At 46.8% G+C, this 23,877-nt stretch overlaps 2 protein-coding genes across 10 annotated transcripts in view; one reads left to right on the plus strand and one right to left on the minus strand.

Annotated features, from left to right (window-relative positions):
• SENP7 (SUMO specific peptidase 7) overlaps positions 1-19,241 on the minus strand; it is a 790,555-nt gene extending 771,314 nt beyond the window's left edge. Inside the window, exons 1-2 of one of the 2 annotated variants that reach the window (XM_069204850.1) lie at positions 18,964-19,241; positions 1,889-1,961 (exon numbers count right to left, since the gene is read on the minus strand). In XM_069204850.1, the coding sequence (XP_069060951.1) occupies positions 1,889-1,942 (54 nt within the window). In that variant the 5' untranslated portion in view covers positions 1,943-1,961; positions 18,964-19,241. The remainder of the gene's footprint in view (positions 1-1,888; positions 1,962-18,963) is intronic. The other variant, XM_069204851.1, reaches the window with a different exon arrangement.
• The window catches only part of TXNL4B (thioredoxin like 4B), a 94,894-nt gene continuing 90,223 nt past the window's right edge, over positions 19,207-23,877 (plus strand). The window contains exon 1 of one of the 8 annotated variants that reach the window (XM_069204852.1): positions 19,207-19,334. In XM_069204852.1, the coding sequence (XP_069060953.1) occupies positions 19,305-19,334 (30 nt within the window). In that variant the 5' untranslated portion in view covers positions 19,207-19,304. Of the gene's footprint in view, positions 19,589-20,466; positions 20,749-23,877 lie in introns of those variants that run through there. The other 7 variants (XM_069204854.1, XM_069204857.1, XM_069204859.1 and 4 more) reach the window with 7 other exon arrangements.

Genomic DNA, 23,877 nt, shown 5'->3' on the forward strand with positions numbered 1-23,877 from the left:
TAACACATAATTGGGCATTACATCCCAATCCACCAGACTTCAATCTTATCCGCCCACTCCAAACCTGTCTCAATCTACCCCAGCTCACCCCATAACAGTACACCGACTCAGTCCAGTTGATCCCAGACCAATCCAATCCAATCCACCCCACTCTAGTCCACTCCACTCCAAACAAACCACTCACCCAAATCCACTCCAACTGACCACACTCTGATCCTCCCAACCCAGCCCATTCCAATCTGCCCCACTCCAATCCTCCCAACCCAGCCCATTCCAATCTGCCCCATTCCTATCCTCCCAACCCAACCCATTCCAATCTGCCCCACCTCCAATCCTCCCAACCCAGCCTATTCCAATCCTTCTGACTCCAGTCCAATCCACCCCACATCAATGCTATTCACTCCAGCCCTTCCCACTCCAGTCCAATCCAATCCACCCCACATCAATTCCATTCACTCCAATCCTTCCCACTCCAGTCCAATCCACCCCACATCAATTCCATTCACTCCAATCCTTCCCCCTCCAGTCCAATCCACCCCACATCAATTTCATCCCCCTTCAAAAATCCACCCCCCTTCAAACATCCACCCCAAAAAGTCCAATCCAATCCACCGCACTCTAATCCACCGCACCCCACTGCAATCTAATCAACTGCAATTCACCACAACCCAATCCAATCCACCACACCCTATTTCAGTCCACCCATTCCAGTCGAATCCATCCCATCCGTTCTACCCCACTCCAATCCACGTTACCCTGCCCCTTTCCAATCTACTCCAGTCCCCCCTGCTCTACCCAATCCAATCCACTCCAGTTTAGTCCACCCGCTCCAATCCATCTAGCCCACCACACTCTAGTCCAATCCACCCCACTCCAAATCAATGAATGTAATCCACTGCAGTCCAATCCACCCCACCCTAATTAAATCCAATTTGCCCCACTCCAGTTCAGTCTAATCCACCTCAATATATTCCAATCTAATCCACCCCACTTAAATTCACCCACTCCAGTCCACTCCACCTCAATCCATCTCACCCCAATCCAATCCAATTCAATTCAGCTCACTTTGTCCTATCACTCTAAATAAGTCCACCCACTAATCCAATCTAATCTACCCCATTCCAATCCACCCAAATCCAATCCACCTCTCCCCACTGTAATCCACTCCTTATCAATTCACCCCATCCAGTCACCCACTCCAATCCACCTCACTCACCCTACCCTAGCCCAATCCACCCTAATATACTCCAATCCAATTCACCAGACTGCCTCAATCCACCCCAATCAACTCCACCCTATTCCACCGCACTCCACTCTACACCTTGACACTGCACACTAAGACACATTCTGCCACTGAACCATTTAACTCAACTCTCCTTAACTCTATGACACTCTACTCCCCCTAATCCACTCCAACAAATCCACTCTACAACAACACTACTTCACCACTCAATTCTTTGACGCCACTAACTTTTAGCCATTCTTAACAGCAGATAGACTGGTATACAACATGGCAAAAACACATTACCAAGCCAATAGCTCTTATACAGGCAAGACCTACTGGATTTGCCTATGCTTGTTTGATGACGTTTTGTTGCAATGCAAATATATATTTTGTTTGGGAAAAAAAGACAGCGTTCAAAGGGAGTTCAAAGTGCACCATATAAAGGACGACACTTAGATTTCCGTGTTATGAGCTTCTGGAGCAAAACAATGTGGCAAGTGTGCTCGGTAAGTTCCATTGGTACACAAATGAAATATTAAGACCAGACCGTAAGGATACGTTAGGGACATAAGCAAAGAAAGAAAACTACTTGTTACAATATGTAGGACAAATTGTAAGAATGGGACGATAAAAACATAAAAATAAAAACAGAATATTGCATACCGGGGGCGTGGGACCTTTATCGTGGCACGGAGATTTATTTTTCTGCTCCTCCATCTTAGTTATGAAAGAAAATCTGCAAAGAAAAAGTGACAAAGTACAACATACAATGCAAAAGGCCACGTAAAACTAATATGCAAACAGAGTAGTCACACTCTTAGGGCTTCACTGAGAGATTAAAAATGTTCCAGTTTCTGGAGGAGTCTTGAAATATGGGGACTCTTCCAATCACTGAATTTCCTCCACAATACTCTCCCTTTCATAGAAGAAATGAATTTGGTGAATTCAATGCCATATTTAGAATTTTCTATAGGAATCTGAAGATTTTCAATTCCACCAAATCCAAAATGAGACCCTTAGTCTGTTCGTAATGTGGTCAACCATAGTACAGGTACATATTTAATAGCACCTCTGTCCAATTAGTTCAGTGGTTATTTAATAATTAACTGTTTCGAGGCTATCCAGCTGATCAGAACGATAGAAATAGTTCTGTCAGCCTCTGAAATATCAATTGCAGGACCAGGCAGCTCCCAGAAAACCACTTCAGATTATGCAATGCCTTCAACATTTTCATGTCGAATATTTTAATGTAGATTAGGATTAACTTTGTGCAGGAGGCTGGCCTGGTTTGTAGTGGGTACTTACACCTTATACCAGGTCCAGTTATCCCTTACTAGTGAAATGTAGTAGTGTTCTAGCAGCTTAGGCTGATACAGGTAGCTGTAGCAGAGCAGCTTAGGCTAAACTAAGACATGCAAAGCTCCTGCAACACCACTATAGTTACAAAGTGCCTATACACAATAAAGGACAATACTCAGTGTTACCAAAAATAAAGGTAGTTTATTTTAGTGACACAAGGCCAGAAATATCTTAGAGGCAATAGTCATAAGATAGTGCAAACAATAGGAAATGCTTTAGAATGCAATAGGAGAAAACAGGTCGAAGGGTAACACAAACCATATACTAAGAAAGTGGAATGCGAATCACAAATTCCCCCCTAGACAAGTGTCGGGTGTACAGAATCATTGGGAGAGTAGGAAAACCACAAAGGTGAGTAAAATACCCCACCCCAGAGCCCAGGAAAGTAGGAGTAAAGTACTACAAGTTTCCTTAGGACACACTACAAGTTGTGATTAGAGTTATTGCAAGAACCAAGCAAGACTGGAAGCAATAAACAGTGGATTCCTGGACCTGAAGACCTGTGAAGAGAGAGACCAAGTCCAGAAGTCACAGAAGAGCCCAGGGAGGACAGGAGCCCCTGCCAACCTAAAAGTTGGGGCAAAAGAGGATTCTCTGGTTGGAAGAAGTCTGCAGAAGAGCACCAAAGTAGATGGCTGCGGGTTCCTGCATGATGCAAAGGATGTTCCACGTGGAGATGTTGGATGCAGGCGAGTTGCAGCGCTGGATTTGTTCAACAAGCCTTGGTTCAAGCAATGCCGTGGATTGCGTCAAAATGGAGCTGCCTGGACCCAGGAGGGACCTGGGGGCCTCAACTCGGACTGAGGAGGCAGAGGGGGCTCCCAACACTGGAGGGAACCCACAGATGACCAGGCAGCACCCACGGAGGTCCCAGGACACAGGGACAAAGAAGGTGCAAATTGCGGCTGCTACAGCACTACAAAAGAAGGTCCCACGTCGCCTGAGAACAACTCAGCGAGTTGAGCGCCCCAGGATAGAGTGCTGGGGACCTGGGCCAGGCTGTTCACTAAGGATTCTTGCAAATAGTGCACAGACACCTCAGGAGGTGAAGATGACGTGGTGCACAGGGGTACTGTCGCAGTCGGGGAAGGCAAGCTCTTACCTCGTCCAAATCTGGACAGAAGGACCTTAGGCCAGTCTGTGTCAAATGGGTCCACCACCTTTGTGTTCCAAGGAGCACGCTTGTCGCCAGGAGAGGAGTCCAAGAGGACCGGTCATTGTCGTCTTAGAAGGTACCTGCTGGAGCAGGGAAGTGACCCTGTCACTCCACTGGGGATTTCTTTGGTCCTTCTGGTGCAGGGTGAAGACAGGGAGTCCCCAGGGCATGCACACCGTGGAAACCCTTGCAGTTACTGGCTGGAGCTGAAGTTGCAGATGTCGAAGTAGCCCTTCTGGATACTTTGTTGCAGTTACAGCGATTCCTGGAGCAGTCTGCGGTTGATCCGAGATCAGAGGATGAAGCAGTGGTTGCAGAGGATTCCTGATGGAAGCTTGCAAGCAGAATCCGACGAGGAACCCACAGGAGAGACCCTAAATAGCCCTGAGAGGGGATTGGCTACCTAACCAGGTATGCACTTATCAGGAGGGGTCTCTGACGTCACCTGCCGGTACTGGCCACTCAGAGGCCTCCAGAGTGTCCCCACACCTTGGAAAACTAGATGGCTTAAGTCTGGGACACACTGGAGGAGTTCTGGGCTCCACCCCTGGGGTGGTGATGGACAGGGGAGTAGTCACTCCTCTTTCCTTTGTCCAATTTCGTCAGTGGTGGAGCCCCCAGGATGCATGGAATTGGCTCCCCAATATCAAAATTGGAATAGAGGGGCAATTCTATGATCTTAAACTCCTTACATGGCCATAATTGGAGTTACCATTGTGAAGCTACATATAGGTATTGACCTATATGTAGTTCACAGGTGTAATCGCGTCCCTGCACTCACAAAGTCCGGGGAATTGGCCCTGGACTGAGTGGGGGCACCTTTGCTAGTGCAAGGGTGCCCTCACACTTAGTAACTTTGCACCTAGCCTTCAGTAAATGAAGGTTAGACATATAGGTGACTTATGAGTTACTTAAGAGCAGCGAAAATGGCTGTGAAACAATGTGTGCATTATTTCACAGACTGCAGTGGCAGTCCTGTGAAAGGGTTTGTCTGAGCTCCTTATTGGTGGCAAAAGAAATGCTGCAGCCCATAAGGATCTCCTGGAACCCCAATGCCCTGTGTACCTAGGTACCATATACTAGGGACTTATAAGGGGGGGGCCAGTGTGCCAAAAGGAATTGGTAAATGAAGTCACTAAACTATAGTGACTAATTTGGAAGCAGAGAGAGCATACGCACTGAAGTTCTGGTAAGCAGAATTTCAGAGACACAGTTAAGCACTAATGACAACACACACATTAAGCCACAAACTATGAGCACTGGGGTCCTGGTTAGCAGGATCCCAGTGAGACAGGCAAAACACACTGCCATGTAGGTTTTTATCTATGAGCATTGGGGCCCTGGCAAGCAGGATTCCAGTGACACAGTAAAAACACACTGACACACACTCACAAACAGGCCAAAAGTGGGGGTATCCATGCTAGAAAGAGGCTACTTTCTCACACCTTGGCCAACATCCTTTAGGGGAGTGGGTAGACTCCGTAGATCATGCTGAGAGTGATCTTAGCAAGACCAACCACTCCAGCCTGCTTAGACATGTTCCTTGTTTATGCTTATTTCAGTAATGAGTCCGACAGCCACCAGTGATCAAAGCAGATGTACCTTATTGCCAGTATCGGGTGCTCTCGCCTCCCAATGTACAGTCAAATGTTGGTCTAGACTACAAGGGAAAGCTATACCACATAGGTTGGTGGTTTATATCTCCTCTTGGGAGAGACAAGAAAGATTATGCAATGTCATCCAAAAGTAATTCCATCAACTCATATACATTTGTAAATTGTTTCGTAGTATTGAACAGTGTGTGAATAATAAATGTACTTTTACTTTATCAAAAGAAAAACCAAAGACTGGACAATCATTTATTGAGTGTTATTCTTGTGTGCTCGTAAATGGTGGTTACTAGCCCACACCACACACATTTAGTAAGCCTTGGACTGCTCTGCAACTCTACCCTATGAGAGTGAGGTCCTACAATGGGATGTTTGGTTCCCAGTGGTGGTTGAGTGCAAACCCATTACTTGTGTAGGCTACACAACTAATGACCCCCACCTACAACACTGCATGTCCTATCCTTGTTGGAAGTTACAATGTTAATATCCTATACATGATGGCTTCACCAAATGACAGGCCCTCCCTCTGAACGTTATGGGACACAAAGCATTAGGTAAAATGATGATCCTGCTAAGGTTCTTGTACCTCTTCCAAAACCTGCCGCCCCACATAACACAACCATGGTTTAAAGCGCTAGATAAGATTGGCACCTCTTTCCTATGGCATGGATCCAGACCACGCCTAGCACTTACTCACTGTCAATGTTCCTCGTACAAAGGTGGATTGGGCATGGCCAACCTCTTTCTTTATTATCAGGCATCCCACCTTCTAGTGATCCACGACTGGGTCAATGGGGGACGGTTGGACCCCACCTATCGGCTAGAACTATCCCTTCTACAGTTTCCACAAGTACTGGCTATGCTCTATGGTTCCCCTATCCCCCAAAATAACCCTCCATGACCAAAACAGTACTCATGGCTTGGAGAGCTGACCTTCGCTTCGTTCACTGGAACCAACACTCACACAGCAAACACTCCTCTGACATGACATTTGGCTGCAAGAGACTCCGTCACTGTAGGGCTTTGGGAAATGGGACTTTATAGGCCTCTCGCAATTAGGCGATGTCTGGTCAGGGACACATATGCGGACCTTTCAAGAACTTCAGAACACTTACTCTCTTTTTAACATGCAAATCTACAAATATATTCAACTGAGACAAACCCTCTACTCCTCTGTTCCCCAGACCAACCCCTCTCCCCGAATTTAGTCCCCTAGAAGCCACACTCCTCATGGGTGCACTGGCCAGGGATGGTGTATCCCTGATCTACTGTACCTTGACCATGAATGCCCCGCGCACACTAGACCACCTTAGAGCTCAATGGGAGAAACAGATAGTTCCTCTAGAGGATGAAAGCTGGAGAGATGCTCTTATGGTGCCGAGAACCATCATCATATGTTCTAAACTGCGCCTGATCCAAACGTACTGCTTGTAGAGTGCCTACCTCTCCCAGCTAGACTACACCGTGCAGGCTTCCTCCCCGAGCCCACCTTTCCTCACTGTGGTGACAACCCTGCCAATGTCTATCATGTGGTTGGGGGGTGTCCTCGGGTCCAGAAGTTCTGGACAGCGATGGAAGGGGAGCTACCACAGTGGTATGGTGGGAACTCCCCCTTGATGATTTTGGTGGGAGTCCTTGAGGGCTCTGGGGGTACGAGGGCTGACAGGACATTTCTGGGCACGGCATTGATGGCTGCCAAACATAACATAGCCACTCACAAAAGAACTCCTAATCCTCCTGCCATATCCCAGTGGCAACAGGAGGTGGACTGGTGTTCACAACAAGAGGTACCGATCTCCGTAGCCCAAGGCTGCCCTCATAAACAAAACTGATTCTGGGGGAAATGGCTTGGTCAACTTGCTTAAGATCACACAAGGGGTAGAAATAGCGCTACTGCTTACCTATTGCCATGTGTTATTTCGATGTGTATGTTGTGCTCAACAGATGTGTCGGTCAATCCGATAAATCATATGTATAGGAAGCAGGCTCTCTATGTGGTGCAATAAAAAGAAGTACACCATGCAGAGAGTCCAGTGGATCCCCAGAGGTTTGCAGAGGCAGAAATAGATAACTCTAATGCCCTATCTGTGGTAGTGTGGGCAGGAAACATCCTTTATGCCGACTTTTTCATAACGAAGTCCTGGTTAACGAAAGCGGAACAACGCTTTCTTTAACCAGGACTTCGTTATTTTGTGCCTTAACCACGCATGTCCTGAACAACGAACATGCATGGTTAAGGTACAAACAAGGGAGTCGGCTGGGGAGGACGACACAGATGAGGCGACGACTCAGGTAAGTGGGGGGGTTTTAGGTTTTGGGGTGGGGTGGGGTGGGGCGTTTTTGGTTTTGGGGAGGGGGCGGGGGGGTTGGTGTTTTAGGGTGGGGTTGGGGGGTGGGGCGTTTTAGGTTTTGGGGAGGGGGTTGGGGTCTTAGGTTTTGGGGTGGGGTGTTTTTGGTTTTGGGGAGGGGGTGGGGGGCCGGGGTTTTAGGTTTTGGGGTGGGGCGTTTTGGGGAGGGTGTTGGGGGTCGGGGTTTTAGGTTTTGGGGTGGGGCTTTTTAGGTTTTGGGGAGGGTGTTGGGGGTTGAGGTTTTAGGTTTTGGGGTGGGGTGGTGCGTTTTTGGTTTTGGGGAGGGGGGGTCGGGGTTTTGGGGTGGGGTTGGGGGGGTGGGGCGTTTTAGGTTTTGGGGAGGGGGTGAGGCATGCAGGATCAATGGGTGCCTGTTACTAATGACTTTACCAGGAATGCCTTTACAACGAAATATCGTTGTTAAGGCATTCGTGGTAAAGGCATTAGTAGTAACAACGAGGTCGGTGTTCCGACCTCGTTGTTTAGGCACCCGTTGTTTTGTCAGTCGGCATTCCGTCGTACAACCGTGTGGGCGAGTAGTTAGGCTTATTAGATGGTAGTGCTAAGCATTTATTCTACCCACAGAGGCAATAAATGAGACACACACTCAAAGAATGAATCAGAGACCAATTTAGAAAAATAACATAGGTTTCAAACCCAAGCACTGCATAATCAGGTAAGTAGATTTACAAGCATAAATACTTAGCAGTTTCAAAAATCAAACAGTACTATTTTTCAGTTCTGCAACGTTAACCTATCGGAGGAAAACAATAATGCAGTTTTGCAGGCAAGTACATTATTTAAAAATCCAGTCTTCAGGGTTTTAGGTCAACACCAGGCAAGGTTCAAATAAGCACCAAGAGTGTATCCACAGTGGCACAGGGGTGGCCAGGTGCAGAGGTCAGATTCCGAATCGGGTGTCCAATGTTAACCAATGGAGACTGGGGGGGAACGAAGATGTGCTGCTCACAGGTTAGTTAAGTGGTGTCAGGGGTCGATTTCCCAGGGGTTGACCTAAGTACAAGGGGTGCCACAAGGCAGCACCAAACTTACACCAGGGGTGTGGAATTTATTAAAATATCTACTTGTCCAGGGGACAGGTTGCTTCTCAAATCTACTTGTCCTGTAAAAAGATCTACTTGTCCCTTTGGTGCCATGTAGTGTGGCGCCAAATTATGGCAGCAATCTCATTATGTAAGAGCTCTGATAATAACCTCTCTGATTATGCCAGGGCTACTACCACAGTAGGGCTTGAATACTTGCAGTTTCAATCCCTACTGTAGCAATTTCCTTATTTTGCCACCTTTCTGCAGATCTGCATACTGGGGCTGGAGGAAGCAGTAAGCAATAGTTCCAGGGCTGGAACGGCTTTGAGTCTGCAAACCTACTAACCTGCATGTTTTAAAGATTTTCACCAGCTTCTCTCTAATATTTTCCCATAATAAGAAAGGTTGGACATTTACTCCTGACAATGGCAGAATTAGAACTTCTTCCAGGGTTGGGAAGAAAGTGGCTGGAGGGAAAATTAACTTGCAAATGCTCAATAGATTTCCACATGAGCAAATCTACACATGCGTATTTACCCATGCTAAAATACAGTTCACAAATATTTTATAGGGGTACGACATATACCATGGGTGCACTTTTGTGACTTTCATTAAGAATTTGGGGCCACATGTAGGTAGGTTCAGATTTGCGACTCACAATTTGCGAGTCGCAAATCCGAATGTAGGATGGTGTCCCTGACACCATCTGTGATTTGCAAGGGCTTCGCAAATGCCCACCTCATGAATAATCATGAGGTGGGTCGCAATTTGCGACCCCCTTGCGAATGGCGGCCCTCACAGGGATGGTGGCCTGCTGGAGACGGCAGACCACCATGTCTGTGACTGCTTTTCAATAAAGCAGTTTTTCTTTTGTAGTGCAGCCCGTTTTCCTTAAAGGAAAACGAGATGCATTACAAAAATGAAAAATTAAACGTTTTCGTTTCATTTTTTCAGAGCAGGCAGTGGTCCGCAGGACCACTGCCTGGTCTGAAATTTTTTTTACAGTGACATTCACAATGGGGAAGGGGTCCCATGGGGACCCCTTCCCTTTTGCGAAAGTGTTAGCACCCATTTGAAATGGGTGCAAACTGCGATTGGTTTGTGCCCGCGTTCGCAAAACAATCCTACATTGCACTGCAAGTCGCAATTAGGAAGGGAACACCCGAATCGCAAAACTGGGTTTGTGCATCGCAATGTGCTTTTTGCACGTCGCATGTTTGCGACATGCAAAAAGCTAACTACATGTGGGTCTTGGTCCCTAATTAGGTCTGGTGTTAACAAAGACATTTTGTTTTTATTAAACTTCAATTTCTCTCTCTTTCGGCTGGCTTTACTGTGAGTGATCGCATTCTACTCTTCCACAAGGAGCATATTGGCACACAAAAGTAGTTTTGTTCAGTGTCAGGAACTACAGTGGCAATCAGTGACGTAACGAAACTGGAGGGTGCCCCTTTGCAAAGAACATGGAGGAGCCCCCTCTCCCGACTCACTCACGGAAGGTGCTGTGCTGAAGGGGCCCCCTGGAGGGCGGCTGCGTTCCTTTGTTATGCCACTGGTGGCAATGTGTACTTTTAAAGTTCAAAAACGTTTTTTTTTTTTTTTTTGCCAGTGTTTGTTACAATGTTGAGGGCCTGGTAGCTCCCACAACAATAAAGTGTTACAAAAGCCATGTCAAAACAAGACACGCATTAATGAAACTAAAAGACTTATAAAAATGTCAGATCAGTTGGCTTTTTCAGTGTTTGTTTATTTTCATGCTTCCCATAATCGTGTTGAAAATGGTTACACTGATTTTCCATTAGAAATATTTTTGGGAAATACTAGCATGCATCAAAACATTTGACTAAATGACACTTCATTTGCATCTAATCAGAGAGCATTCTGGGAGCATTATACTTAGCCTCATAGCCTAAACTTTTCAAACATGTGTATACACGTTTTTTTTTTTTTGTACTGGAACCAACGTCAGTAGTGAAGTGTGACCTTAAAACATTTATTTACAGCACTCACCCTAATAATGAAGGCTTTCAAATAATGAACCATAAATACAAGTTCAAACAGCATTATCTTTTGGAAACATTACCTCAACTGCAGAGAGTTCCACTCTCTGTAAACAGGCAGCCAAAGGGTTTGTGCCCCAGAGGGTTGGGCCTACTTGTCGCAAGGACAAAGTAAACATAAAAACTTGTTGCCCTTGACCCCAAACAAGATGCGTCGGGCGATAGGAATTCCACATCCCTGTTACACACTCAGTCGCACAAGGGCGGCCAGGTGCAGAGTGCCAACACAGCATCAGGCGCCAATGCAAGTCAGTGGAGGAGGTTGGTTTTGGAAAAAGGCTGCAGACTTAGGCCAGGAGGCTGAATGAAGAAAACCCACAGCTGCCCAGGTAAGTTCCGATTTTGAAGGACTCAGAGACACTGTCTGACCAGCTCTCCAAGGTCCAGGGGCTCCAGATGCAGGGATGTTATTTGATGTAGGAAAACAGCTAACTAGGCTGTGAGGTTTAGGGGGAGTCTTCGGACGGAGGCTGCAGGCTTTGAGGCAGAGTCCGGCATGGGTCAACCCAAGGTGGCCTCGGGTTTAGAATTGCTGGGAAACCTTCACGGGACCTGTGAGCCATTCAGACTTGGGTCCTGACCGTCGGGTGCAGAAGTGGGTCCGTGGGCGATTTCGTGGTGCCTCAGGGCAGAGACCTTTTTCTTTTAAGTTGGTTTCTTCTGGACAGGTTTGCTGTCCACGGGAGATCTTGGTCTTTGCTTAAGGCAGGCAGTCCTCCCAGGGCTTTGGAGGGTGTAGGGCTGCAGGACGGTTTGTCTTTTGATGTAGAATCATTGAGGGCTGCAGACAGCTGGGGCCAAGTCAGTTGGTGTCTGCAGTCCTATCTGCTGGTGTGACGCTGTAGTGTCCAGCTCTTCATAGGTAGTCAGGAATCTGTGTTCTAGGGTTCAGGGTTGCCACCTAAGTACTGTTTTTTGGGGCATTACAGGGTGCTTGGTGGTAGCCAATGGGCTCCTCACCTTAAAGGGGACTACACCCTTATGACCACTCACCCTAGTGTCCCAATTGCTTCCAAACAAGATGGAGGAATGTAAAATGTAGTGTCCATTTCAGCTCGTCCACCTAGGGGTGGGACTGGCATGAAGTGGGCACTCCTGATTTAACTATTTTTCCTGCCTGTGGTGCTGCCAAAAGTGGCGTCACCACAGGTGGGTCAAAGAGGGGGGGGGATGGATATTCTCCAACATCTGGAGGGACCTGGGTCGCATTCCAAAGACGGCAAGGCCTTTGTCGCTACCTGCCCTAGAATGTCCATTCTGCCTTAAAGGGCAGGTAACACCTCTTCCCAGTGCAGGTTTTTGCCTCTGCGCCTCAAGAGCACAGAGTCTAGAAACGCGTCTGTAGAAGCTGAACTGGGTAGGACCAGTCAGCCAGTCAACACACTAGTAGCAGGTTTTCAGGGGGCATCTCAAAAGATGCTCCCCGTGTGCATTTCTTAATAAATCCATCACTTGAATCATTGAGGGTTTATTATTCTGAGATACCAAACATCCCAGTGTTCAGCGAAGCCATCGTGTAGCTGGGGAACTCCTAGTGACTAGTGTTCAGCACATGCATTTAAAAAAGCTTCCCTATAAACTTGCACTGTCTAGGAACTGACAAAGACATAGTAGGGACATATTTGCTCATGCATATATGCCCTTACATGTAATATGATGCACCCGCCTTAGGGCTGTAAGGCCTGCTAGAGGGTTGACCATCATATATTGCATGCAGTGTTAGGGGACATGGCACACAGGCAGTGTGTCATTTTGTGTTTTCAATCTTGGGAGCACCTTGTCACCATGGCTCATGAGAAATGGAGTCCGGAAGAGTCTGCAATCCTTCCCTCAACTACCGTGAAGATAAACACGAGCCGTAAGATTACATTGCACTTGTCTGCCCAGCTACAAGGGAAATTGAATCGCATGAGCCTGAAACAGCTGGCCGTTTAATCATGCAACCGTCTACATTTGTAAATGAAGTGACTGGAGTGAAATAGTGTGTGCTTCTACACATTGTGTCTTACTGCCACATACACAGACACACAAAAAGAAGAGTAATCCTAAGTAGGTATGCTCCAGATGTCAAAGAACAGATTTTGTATCCAGTATTTCACCCTGGGCAATTAATAATACTGTGATCCCCAGTGTCTTGTTCAATCTGGAAACGTTATAAGCTAAGGGAGGTCATCCAAGACCAAAGTTTCACTGCCAGAAGCTGAAAGGGCACAGATGCCGAGAAATGCATAATTAGACAGTGCATGGGTGCGTAAACATCAGTATGCTCTAGATGTCAAAAAACAGATTTAGGAGGGATCATAAACAACTGTATCCACTACTTTTCCCCTGGGCAATTTCGAATACTGCAATCCCCAGTGTAGTGTTCATTCTAAATACGTAATATGCAAAAAGTTGGCATCCAAGATCAAGGTTTCCCTGTCAGATGCTTAAAGGGCACAAGTGTAGAGGGTTGCGTATTTGGGTAGTGCATGGATGCACTATCAGAAAGTGTCAGATCAAGGCCCTATTTGTAACCAGGGAATCTCATTGTTCATGCTGGATATGTGGGTCTTCAAATGGTAAACCCAACACTGTTCTCTTTTTAGCAACACCACCTAGAGCTGCTGGAAAGAGAACTGCATTGGGTTCACCACGCCCTTCCCTCTTCCTTTGGCAGGGCTGTAACAACTTTGTGCGCAGTCCCCTTCTAAAAACAAGCCAAACAGTGAACCATGTATAGGATATTAACAGCGTAATTTCCAACCAAAACCAGAGGTTAGATCTCATCCAAGCAGCGCATGAGGGTGATGCTTCTGACCTGCTATAGAAACGCTACTGGTGGCACATCTTTACAAACAGACCAGGCAGTATGCTCTTAGTTCTGACATTTGCCAACAAATTACAGGATCTACCATGAAACTCCCATCACAGACACCCCTCTTAATTTCCAACAAATCACTACAGTGTGTGTGTACCTGGACCACGGTGGTCCCAGATAGTACATACTAATATATATATTTGTCGCTCTAGATTCATGTTCCAGATTTCAGTTTATGTGGACAACGATCAGTTAATGCTTGAACTGTTATTAAAGATTTGCAAGTCAGGTGTGGCAACGCTGGCGATCAAGATGGCCTGTGGCATTAAAGCTCCAGGCAGATCAGGCCCCAATAACAGTGGAGCCCCATGAACCGAGCCCACAACAAATACTTGTGAGCACGACCGGGTGCCGTCAGCCTCTGGCTGATGTCGGCCTGAATCGGGGTCAGATTGGCGATTATGAACAGGGTGATTAAGTGATATAGGTGCAAAGGTTGGGTAGTAACTTAAATCTAAAACGCTAATTATATTGTATTTCATAAATAGAATTCTAACAACTTACTTTAGTTTATTTTTTGGATGATTAGTAATAACAATGAAGGGCAAAGGGTTGGGTACTATTGGATAATAATGAAAAAAGATTAGGAGACACGTCATTCTGGGCATACTATATAACGCTGCTTTTTAATGACCTCCAGGGCACCACGGGTCTACCAGATGCATGAAAAGTTAGTCTCATTCACCCAATATACAAAGCAGGCAACCCCGCTAGCCCTTCAAACTACAGGCTAATAGCATTGATAGACGTGGAAGCAAAAAACTCTACGCAGCCTGTTTACTGCAACAACTAGCAGAATGGATTAATGACAAACATCTAATTTCACAATGGCAAACAGGTTTCAGGGCAGGTATGGGAGCCTCCACTAACCTGATTACCCCAGCTCTGCTGGGAAACAAAACCAGGCTTAAGAAGAAAAGGCTATTTGCGTGCTTTATTGATCTAAAGGCAGCTTTTGATTGCGTGCCAAGAACCCGCCTATGGGAGAAACTGAATGGTTGGGGCTTACCCTGCAGCCTTCTCAATGCAATGATGGACTTGTACACAGGCACTTGGGCGCAAGTAAAAATCGGAGAAGGTGGACACCTCAAAAACAGAATATTAACGGCAAAAGGACCAAAACAAGGGTGTGCATTAGCTCCTACGCTGTTCAACTTATATCTTGCTGACCTAGCCGAGGCTCTAGCACCTGTAAACAGCCATTTGCCAGTATTGGCCAAGAAAGGAATAGAATGGCTACAGTACGCAGACGACATAGTTTTACTCAGCCAAACACCAGTCGGCCTACAGCACAGCATCAATGATTTCATACATACATAACAATGCAAGGTCTGGAATTGAATTTGAGTAAAACTAAGGTTGTCCGCCTAGTACACAAGAAGTATAAATCTGCTTCATGGTTCATAAATGGAACCCAAGTGGAGATTGCCCCCTCATACAAATATTTGGGATTCACCATGGATCGCCTTTTGACTTTCAAGCCACAGCTTGCTGTTGCTCAAGCTAAAGCCCTTTCATTGACCTATGGCTTCAAAGTATTAAAACAAAAAAAATGTAGCTGACCGTCATACTCTCACCTGCTCTCAGTCATGGCAGCACAGCTAATGCCCACTGTCACTTATGGTGCTGAAATCATGATGGGAAAGGAGGCAGCTTTATTCAATCAAGTCCAGACAAAGGCCTACAAAACTTTTTTTGCATACCACGACCAGCATCTCGATCCCAGGTCCGCCTAGAACTGGGTCTGAAAAACTACGAATTTCAGAGTAAATGCGCTTTCATCAAATTATGCTGGAGGATGCGCACAGCAGAGATTGGTACCTTAAATAACTTATGTTGGATGGAAATCGAGGAGCAACAGCGCCACAACGATAAAGGCACCTGGGGCCAGCATTTAAACAACTGTATTAAAGTGCTAGGTCTGCCAGAAGCCTGGGAGCAGCACCTGGACAAAAAGGACTTTTATCGGAAGGCAAATGCTGTCACCAAGACAAAGTCTTTAAATTCTGACAAACAAAAACTGGCAAGAAGACAGCACGCCTGGATTGTAATAACACCATACAAAACCTTACAGGCACAGGAATATCTAGCAGCATCCTTCAACCAGTTGCTGGAACACCAGTTCATGCTCTTTCGATTTGGGTTGATGGAAACGAAAAACATGGTCCTTTCATGGAGACAACAAGATTCAACACATTTCTGTCGACTGTGTGGGCACAGACAGGAGTCACTAGAACACATTTTTTGTGTGGGGCCGGGGTTGCTAGGTTACAGGACACTGAACATACGCTCATGCAGGCCGGCCATCATCAGTTGGCTCAGCGGTCTCTCAATCCCGTTTTCTTGTCAAGGGACCAAATTTATGGTACAGGCCCAGAAAGAACTAGAGAATAAAGTCTAGCCGAGCACGCATGGGTTATCATTTTATGTTAGTAAATCTCTTAATAGGTTAACTGCAGCCAGAAAACAGTCTCAGGCATAATTTAGTGTTAATAATTTTTAATATTCCCTGAGCCTCACTCGTCTACAATCATAGTTCTGTATGGGAGTAAGAAAGTACTAAACTCAAGACTAAGAGTAAGGTTGGAATCAGTGGAGAACTTTTCAGCCATGTACACATTTATTGTAATGATAATTTTTAGTTTAAACAAGCACTTCTTGTTTTATGAGTCTTTATTTAATACAGTAAGTAGGCTAAGTATTTATACTAATATGCATGCTTGAATTGTGATGGTTTTAATTAACAGTGTAAATAAACTTAAACCTGAATGTGAAACTTGAAAAAAGATTAACATTGCATTTACAATCAGAAAGTAGTAGATGGCAGTGTTATTTCCCTGAAATGCACTGCTTATTTAGTGTGAACACAGCGCCAGAATGTGCAAACAGAAAGTTTTCACCAAGGTACACAAAATGCAACGTAAATGCCTGTGGCGTAAATGTAATTTACATGGAGCAGCAATACGATGCAAAGTACATGTTAGCGTTGTAATTGATGCTTTGTAATATACTTCTGTGTAAATGTTTTAGTTGAAACATCTCATATATCCAATAACCAGCTCGGACTTAAAAAAAAAAAAAAAAGAAAAGTTTACCGAGGGGAGGTAAAAAATAGATTACGTTGGAACATATCTAATCATCTGACATGCTCCTTTAATAGCACAGATATTATACATCAAAGAGGATGTGAAAAGGAAAAGTCCCCTGTATAAATTGATAAAGCCATCTTCAGAACCTCAATATTTCAACATAATGTAACTGAACTTTGGGCAGTCAAAAAATTGATTGTTCCATTAACTTCAATATGAAACTTTGCTTGGGGTAACAAAGCATAACGGGTGCTCCCTTCACAAAGTTTCTTTTTCAACTCCTCAAAAGAATGTGCCACCTTCTGTGTTTCTGTTATGTAATCTACAGATTATTAGATCCTTTGGAAGGGATCTAAGAAGATGAGGATGTGTTGGATAAACTCGGTGCACCACTAAACCATTAAATTAGGAACTTGTAGAAGTTCGAGTGTATCTACCCTTTGAAGAAATCAGTTGTAGTTTCTTTATCTTGTTGGTTTATTTGATAGGTGAATCACATTATCTCCATCAAATATTGTTACATCCTATAATGATAAGTATATGATTTGATAAGTTATGAGCAGCCAACATGTCTAACCTAATACAGTTTATAGGGTGATATTAATATTGGTGTCCTATAAAAAAAAAAAGGCTACTTCCACATAGAGAGGAGTTGCTAATGCCTCCCTGTAATCACCCATTCAACAACTTAGGTACTAACTAGTGTATCTAGTGCCCAATGCGCCTTTAACTTATCAAGGTATTGACCTCTTGAGGTTGGTTTTAATTCCTAACATCACTTTTTGATTTTACCCTTATCAGTTGTTCCTACAGTAAAGCTAGTGTGTGCACAATTAAATAATTTTAGATCAATTACTAGGGATCCCATCATTTGTGTAAGAAGCCATCTACCTCCAGGATCGTGCTCTCTACATTGTTGGGCTACCAAGGTTCACTGTTTTGTCCTAGGTGTAGTAGGGAACCGAATGCTGAGGCATATCAAGATTGGCAGATGAGGGTTCAATGTCATGAACTAAATATAATTTAAGTTTGTTGGTCCACTTCATGACAATAACAAAGTAGGTCCAATTGGCTCTTATGGCTGTTGGTACACATCCCAAACCTCAACAACTGATCACTGCAACTGGGGCAGGTGTTTCCTGAGACTATCTGTAAAGGGAGCTGAAGCGGACCCCATTAAATCACGCAGGGATACCTACTTTCCCTCCAGGGATCCTCCGTTCGCTCCTTTTTGGCGAATTCTTACAGGAATCAACTCATGCACATTTCAAGGGTGTCACTCGCCTGGGAATCATTTTCCCACTCCCATAAAGACACAAAATGCCCCATACACTTTTATGTAATCAACCACCCTGCAACCCTTCCTGACTCGCCAACAAAAATCACCTCCACTGTCGTCAATGGGTTCATCCGTCACAGACACAGAAAGACACGTTCCATGGGAATGGACAAAATACACGGAGCACTGCCACCAAAGTTTCAAACCAGCTTCCACAATATCCTTTTCCAAACTCTCACTGAAATAATTGTATACCAGATAAGGATCTTTCATCTAAAAAAAAAAAAAAAAACACACACCCAACTGGTCCAACTCTCGTTATACCATCTAGGGCTTGAAATGGAAAAATAGAAGTGCGGGTATCCTCGTCCCAGAGCAGAGTGTATGTTTTCTGCTGTGTAGTGGCGGTACTCTACCATTAAAGGAATTGGAGCAGCGCTGAGAAGTGCTGTTACTATTGCTTCCAAAATAAAGAAACGGAGGTATTAAATAAGTAGTACCTGCCCATGTAAAGCTTTGGTGTCATCCCACACTGACAAGAACCTAAATATGCAGTTGAATCAGTAACTTTGCCACTGATTGAGGCGCTCCTCACTTGATCGGTGCTCCTCTTAGACAAGGAGGCATGCTTCAATCTGTGAATTTGTTCTCATAATATACACATGCCTAAAGAATGTTAAAGATTGAGATCCAAGTAATACTCTGTAACGGGGCATACGTGATCGTAACGTTGCGGTGTGTTTTCTTGTCACAGCTCTCAATGCGCTAAATGCATTTTTTAGTATACCACAAAGTCCCGACCCAAATTAAAAACGAAATGTCCATGTCAAACGAAAAGAGAAGCATGAAAACACAGTAGGCAGACCAAACTGTCACAAATCTAGATGCCAAATTTATAAGCAGGTGGGAGGTTCCCGAACATGGACCTTACCTCCCGCCTCCTGAAAGAAGACCTCAATCATCCGAGCAGTTCTTTCTACTTTGCTTCTGGCTCCAAACAACGTTAATTTAAGGAGAGGGGCAGTTATCAGAAAGCAGGTTTTAAACTGATTGACAAGCGAAGGGGCAGAACTAGGATGGTCTTTGTGGTTGTAGTTCCTAGTGGGGCCAACGATTGGTTAGAAAAAAAAAACGAACCGCCCCCAAATAGACGTCCAAACCATTCCCGACGAAACCCTTGCTACACCGGAAAAGACCTTGTTTGCTGATGCACCGGAATAAATTGCCCTGTACTCCGGAAGTCACGGGCCAGCCTCTCGTGAGCCGGCGCAGATGTTGCATGCGTTCAGTTGTTGGTTTACGGTGAGGGGAGATGATTCTTGCATGTGAGCAGAGCCCGGAAGCGCTATGTGAAGGGGTCACCCTTAGTGGGGAGTCATGACATTGACTAGCAGCGAGGCATCAGCTCCAAAGAGATGTCAGTGACAATGCCCACGGAGAGAGTGCATGCCATGCTTATGATAGGCACTGCTGTAATTCTCCTAATCTTTGAGACGCAAAGTGTCGTGTAGGTACTTTGATGATGTCCGTTCTGTTCCAGTACTATCCACTAACAGGTCAGAAATTGTATTTTTGTCCACATAAACCACTGCAATTGCATTAGTGTAGCGCTTCTTGAACCTAACTAAAAGATACTGTTGAAGGTGTTTACAAAGGATTAAAGATAGGGGTGCGGTAAGTTGGTGAACAGTTAAAGTAACGAAACACCGAAGATCCGACATTTTGGAGAGGTGAAGTAGTATGTCCTGAGAAAGAGAAAAGGGAGGGAGTCAATGTCAGGAACAAGCCATATCCAGAGATTCGGGTACGTAGCATAAGAAGTCCGCGAATAACCAGGCAGAAGGATCAGGAAAAGAGGGCCTAATTAAACATATTTTTCGAAAATAAGGTCCTTCAATTAGCCTTTGAATATAAGCATTGAAGTAAGGGCAAATGGTTATGGACTCTGGAATCACCACCCGAAAAGGATTGTGCTATTGTGCGTCCATTCTTAAAAATGGGGGATTTAAGAAACAGTGTGTCTGCACTTCATGAGGATCTGATCATGACAGATATCTTTCTCGTCTAGCTATCGTGGATTGGAGGCTGCTTCCAAAACTGCAGCATCCAACCTTATAACTCATATCATGGCAGCCCAAAAACAGAATACACCTACATTTCCAGCTAGCCACTGTTGGTGCGTCTAACCTTCTTTGGTTTCTTCATTTTAATTTATAAGGGGACGGTAGAGGTTCAATGGACCTTTTGACTGCGCTTAGAGTAATTCCCACCATAAGTCAGAAATACAATACAAATCATCAATATTATCAATCAACAATATCAGTAATCTTTGGAGTCTGTAATCTCATGCACCATGACCCCTTTGGCCATGAATAACCACATCTTTATGTAAAAGGTAGGATGTTAATTTCTCTATATTAACAATGCTAATATCAGGGGGCGTGGCTATGGTGCCGAACATGGCGGACGCGAGCTAGAGGAGCTCCGCGTCCCGCCCGGCGGATGCGCAGCCGTTTGGGGAATACGAGGCCGGCAGGACCTGCAGTAGACTGCCCTGAGCCGTGGCGGGGCATGGTGCCGCCCCCCAGCGGGCGGCGGCACAGAGTCGGGCCTGCAGAGACGCGGCCCGCAGAAGCGGTGAACGCGGCCTTCCGGTGCCTCTTGAGTGCGGTGCGGTGCAGGTGGGCCGCAAGTGTGGAATTGTGGCACCCCCGAGGTGAGCGGTTGCCCCGGCCGGGGCTGGAGGGGATCGGGGGGAGCCTGTGAGGCCCAGCAGGGGTGGGAGTCGGCTCCCTGCAGACGGCACCTGGAGTGGAGCTGCCTTGGAGGGGCCTCAGCCACAGCCCGAATGGACGGAGAGAAGGCCTGAGGGCCCGCAGCAGGTGAACAGTGGAGGAACGATAGGGGGCCGGGCTGCTTGTGCTGCTGCAGAGCTTACAATTGGAGGTGCAAGCAAGCGGGCCTGGCCCTGGGAGCAGGCCAGGGGAGAAGATCCACCACAGGCAGTTGAGTTGGAGTTGGCAGGGGAGCACCGTCATTGCCAGCCAGGGAGGTGAATGTTCTGGAAAGAGGGCCTCGTTAGAGCCTGACGGGAAGGCCCTGGGAAGGCGTGTTGGAGAGCAGTGCGAGGTTGGTGGTCGCCACAGAGGGCCCAGCCTGCTGAGAGAGTGCTGCATTGCAGAAGACAGCCCCTGGGCCTGGTCTCCTGAAGCAGGTGGTGCGCGCCGGCGGGCTTTGAACTGCCGGAGCTGTAGGTGAGGCAGCTGGTGAGAGGAGTGGAGCTGGTTGGGGCCTGTGCTTGCCCTGGATATGGCAGGGATGGGCCGCCTTCGATCTGGTACTGGGGATGGGAGGCCTCAAAAAGCTGCAGCGCGGGATAGGCAGAAATTGGATGCAGTGCTGGCCGCAGAGGAGCGCATTGGAGGCTCGCTGGAGCTAACCCGCACATCTTTGGAGGCTAAGATCGATAAAGTGGCCAGCGGCTTTGTACTCCTGCATGCTGACCACCGTAACCTGGTTGACAAAACAGATGCGATTGAAGCGCGTGTGGATGAGCTGACACCAGTGACGACGTGCTTGGAGTCCACGATGGAGGAGGCTTTAATGCGAGTGGCGGAACTTGAGCATCGTATGGAAGATGCGGAGGGCCGCACCAGAAGGAACAATATCTGTGTGGTTGGTCTGCCGGAGGGGGTGGAGGGCCAGGATGCGGTGGCCTATTCATAGCGTGGCTCCGGGGACTGGTGCCGGCTGGCGCGCTGACTCCTTTCTTCTCGGTGGAACGTGCTCATCGCATTCCCACGCGGCCCAGACTACCGGGGTGTGGTCCCCGCCCCTTCATAATTCAGTTCCTCCACTATGTGGATCGTGACATCATACTCAAGACTGTGAGATCGTCCTTACCGCCCAGAGTGGACAATGCACAAATAATGCTGTTCCCAGACTACATGCTGGCGGTGCAGAGAGACCGAGCCTCCTATATGCCCCTGAAGCACAGACTTCGCGCTTTGAGTCTGGACTACTCTCTATTGTTTCCCGCCAAACTCCGTATTGTGGCTGAGGGCAAGGCTCATTTCTTCACCACGCCGTAAGCGGCCTGGGAATGGTTCGAGTTGCCGGCGAGTCTCGGGCCGGTAGAAGGAGAGGAACCCGCCCACATCGAGGAACAGGCGTGGTAGGGCGAGACAAAGCTGTAAGGGAAGCGGGGTGAACGTGGAGGCAGCGGCACACGCGCCGGACCTGGAACAGCTCATACAGGAACGGCGTGAGGCGATCCAATCGGCCGCGGCTACAAGTGCTTCGCCAGCTGCTTCGGAATCAGAAGCTGAGACTTCGCAGCCTGCTAGTGAAGGGCCGACCACGCTTCCAGGAGTGCCCAGCAGTGACTCCCGCCACAGCGGATGAACTCTTCTAGGCCCGGAGGAGCTCTGTTTGGTGGACTGGATGATGCTATGGCTCCCCTGGTTGGGACTCCTGTGTCCCCTAAGCAGCAGAGTTCATATAGTTTTCACTACACGCTGGTGGATGCTGTGGCTGGGGGTGAGGGGAACTTGCATGACCTGGCTCTGCGGGCAGGCGATCAAGGGTGTTGTAGCTGTCGTTGACTGTGACTTACAAAAACTGCGCATAGCTGCCGCCGCCCCCCGGTTATTTGCTTTGGCTGGGCTGCCCGATGTAGTAATCGCTTCTGCTCTTGAGTGCATTGGCCTACCCCAATTTCCTATTAACGGAGGTTTAGAATGTGTGATTATGTTGTTGGTTGGTTGAGTTGTTGGGTTTTGGTGGAGGCCTGTTGTCTGTCTGCTCTGATGGTATTGATTTTGTTTGGTTCTGCTGGACACTATGGGCCTGATTCTAACTTTGGAGGACGGTGTTAAACCGTCCCAAAAGTGGCGGATATACCACCTACCGTATTACGAGTCCATTATATCCTATGGAACTCGTAATATGGTAGGTGGTATATCCGCCACTTTTGGGACGGTTTAACACCGTCCTCCAAAGTTAGAATCAGGCCCTATGTGTATGGTACTTGCCCAGGTGCTGGGAGCTTGTTGCTGCGCGTGCGATGGCAGGCCTGCAGGAAGAAGGGGTGGTGATGGGGTGTTCTAGATTAACGCTACCATGAATTCCTATGTTGCGATCACTTGGAATGTGCGTGGCATACATACACCTAGGCACCGATACTCCATCGACTCATACCTTAAAAGGCACTCAGTCCACCTCGCTTTTCTGCAGGAGACTCACTTGTTGCGTTCGGAGCTCCCTCGTTTGCAGCGGCGTTGGAGGGGACAGCTATATGCTACGGGGCACTCCACTTACGCTAGAGGTGCCCTGATTTTGAATAAAGCAGGTGTCCCCTTTGTAGCTGAGGAACAGATCATAGACCCGCAGGGGAGGTTTGCTCTGGTTCGTGGCTGACTTGCGGGCCAAGCCGTAGTGCTGGGCTCTATATATGCACCGAATGTGGACCAGATTCCTTTTTTGTGCAGTCTGTCCTGTCATTTAGCGTGCTGGAGCAAATACCCCTGGTTACTGGGAGGGGACTTTAACAGTGTGCTTGATGTTGATTTAGATCGTTCCTTCCCCCCCCCTTTACCTTCGTCCCCGGTGGTGGCTGCAGCGCGTGGGTTGCTAGATTGGACACAACAGTGGCATATGATAGATATTAGGAGACAGCGGAATGCTGTAGATAGAGTTTATTCGTACTACTCTACCCTGCACTCCCTCCATGTGAGGTTGGATAGAATGCTTTGCACACAGGACCTGGCTTCGGCGGTTGGGGAAGTGGATTACTTAGGGCGTATGCATTCAGATCACAACCCACAGATTTTACGGTTGAGCTGGG

Source organism: Pleurodeles waltl, chromosome 8, assembly GCF_031143425.1.
Source record: "Pleurodeles waltl isolate 20211129_DDA chromosome 8, aPleWal1.hap1.20221129, whole genome shotgun sequence".
In the NCBI taxonomy this organism is placed as follows: domain Eukaryota; kingdom Metazoa; phylum Chordata; class Amphibia; order Caudata; family Salamandridae; genus Pleurodeles; species Pleurodeles waltl.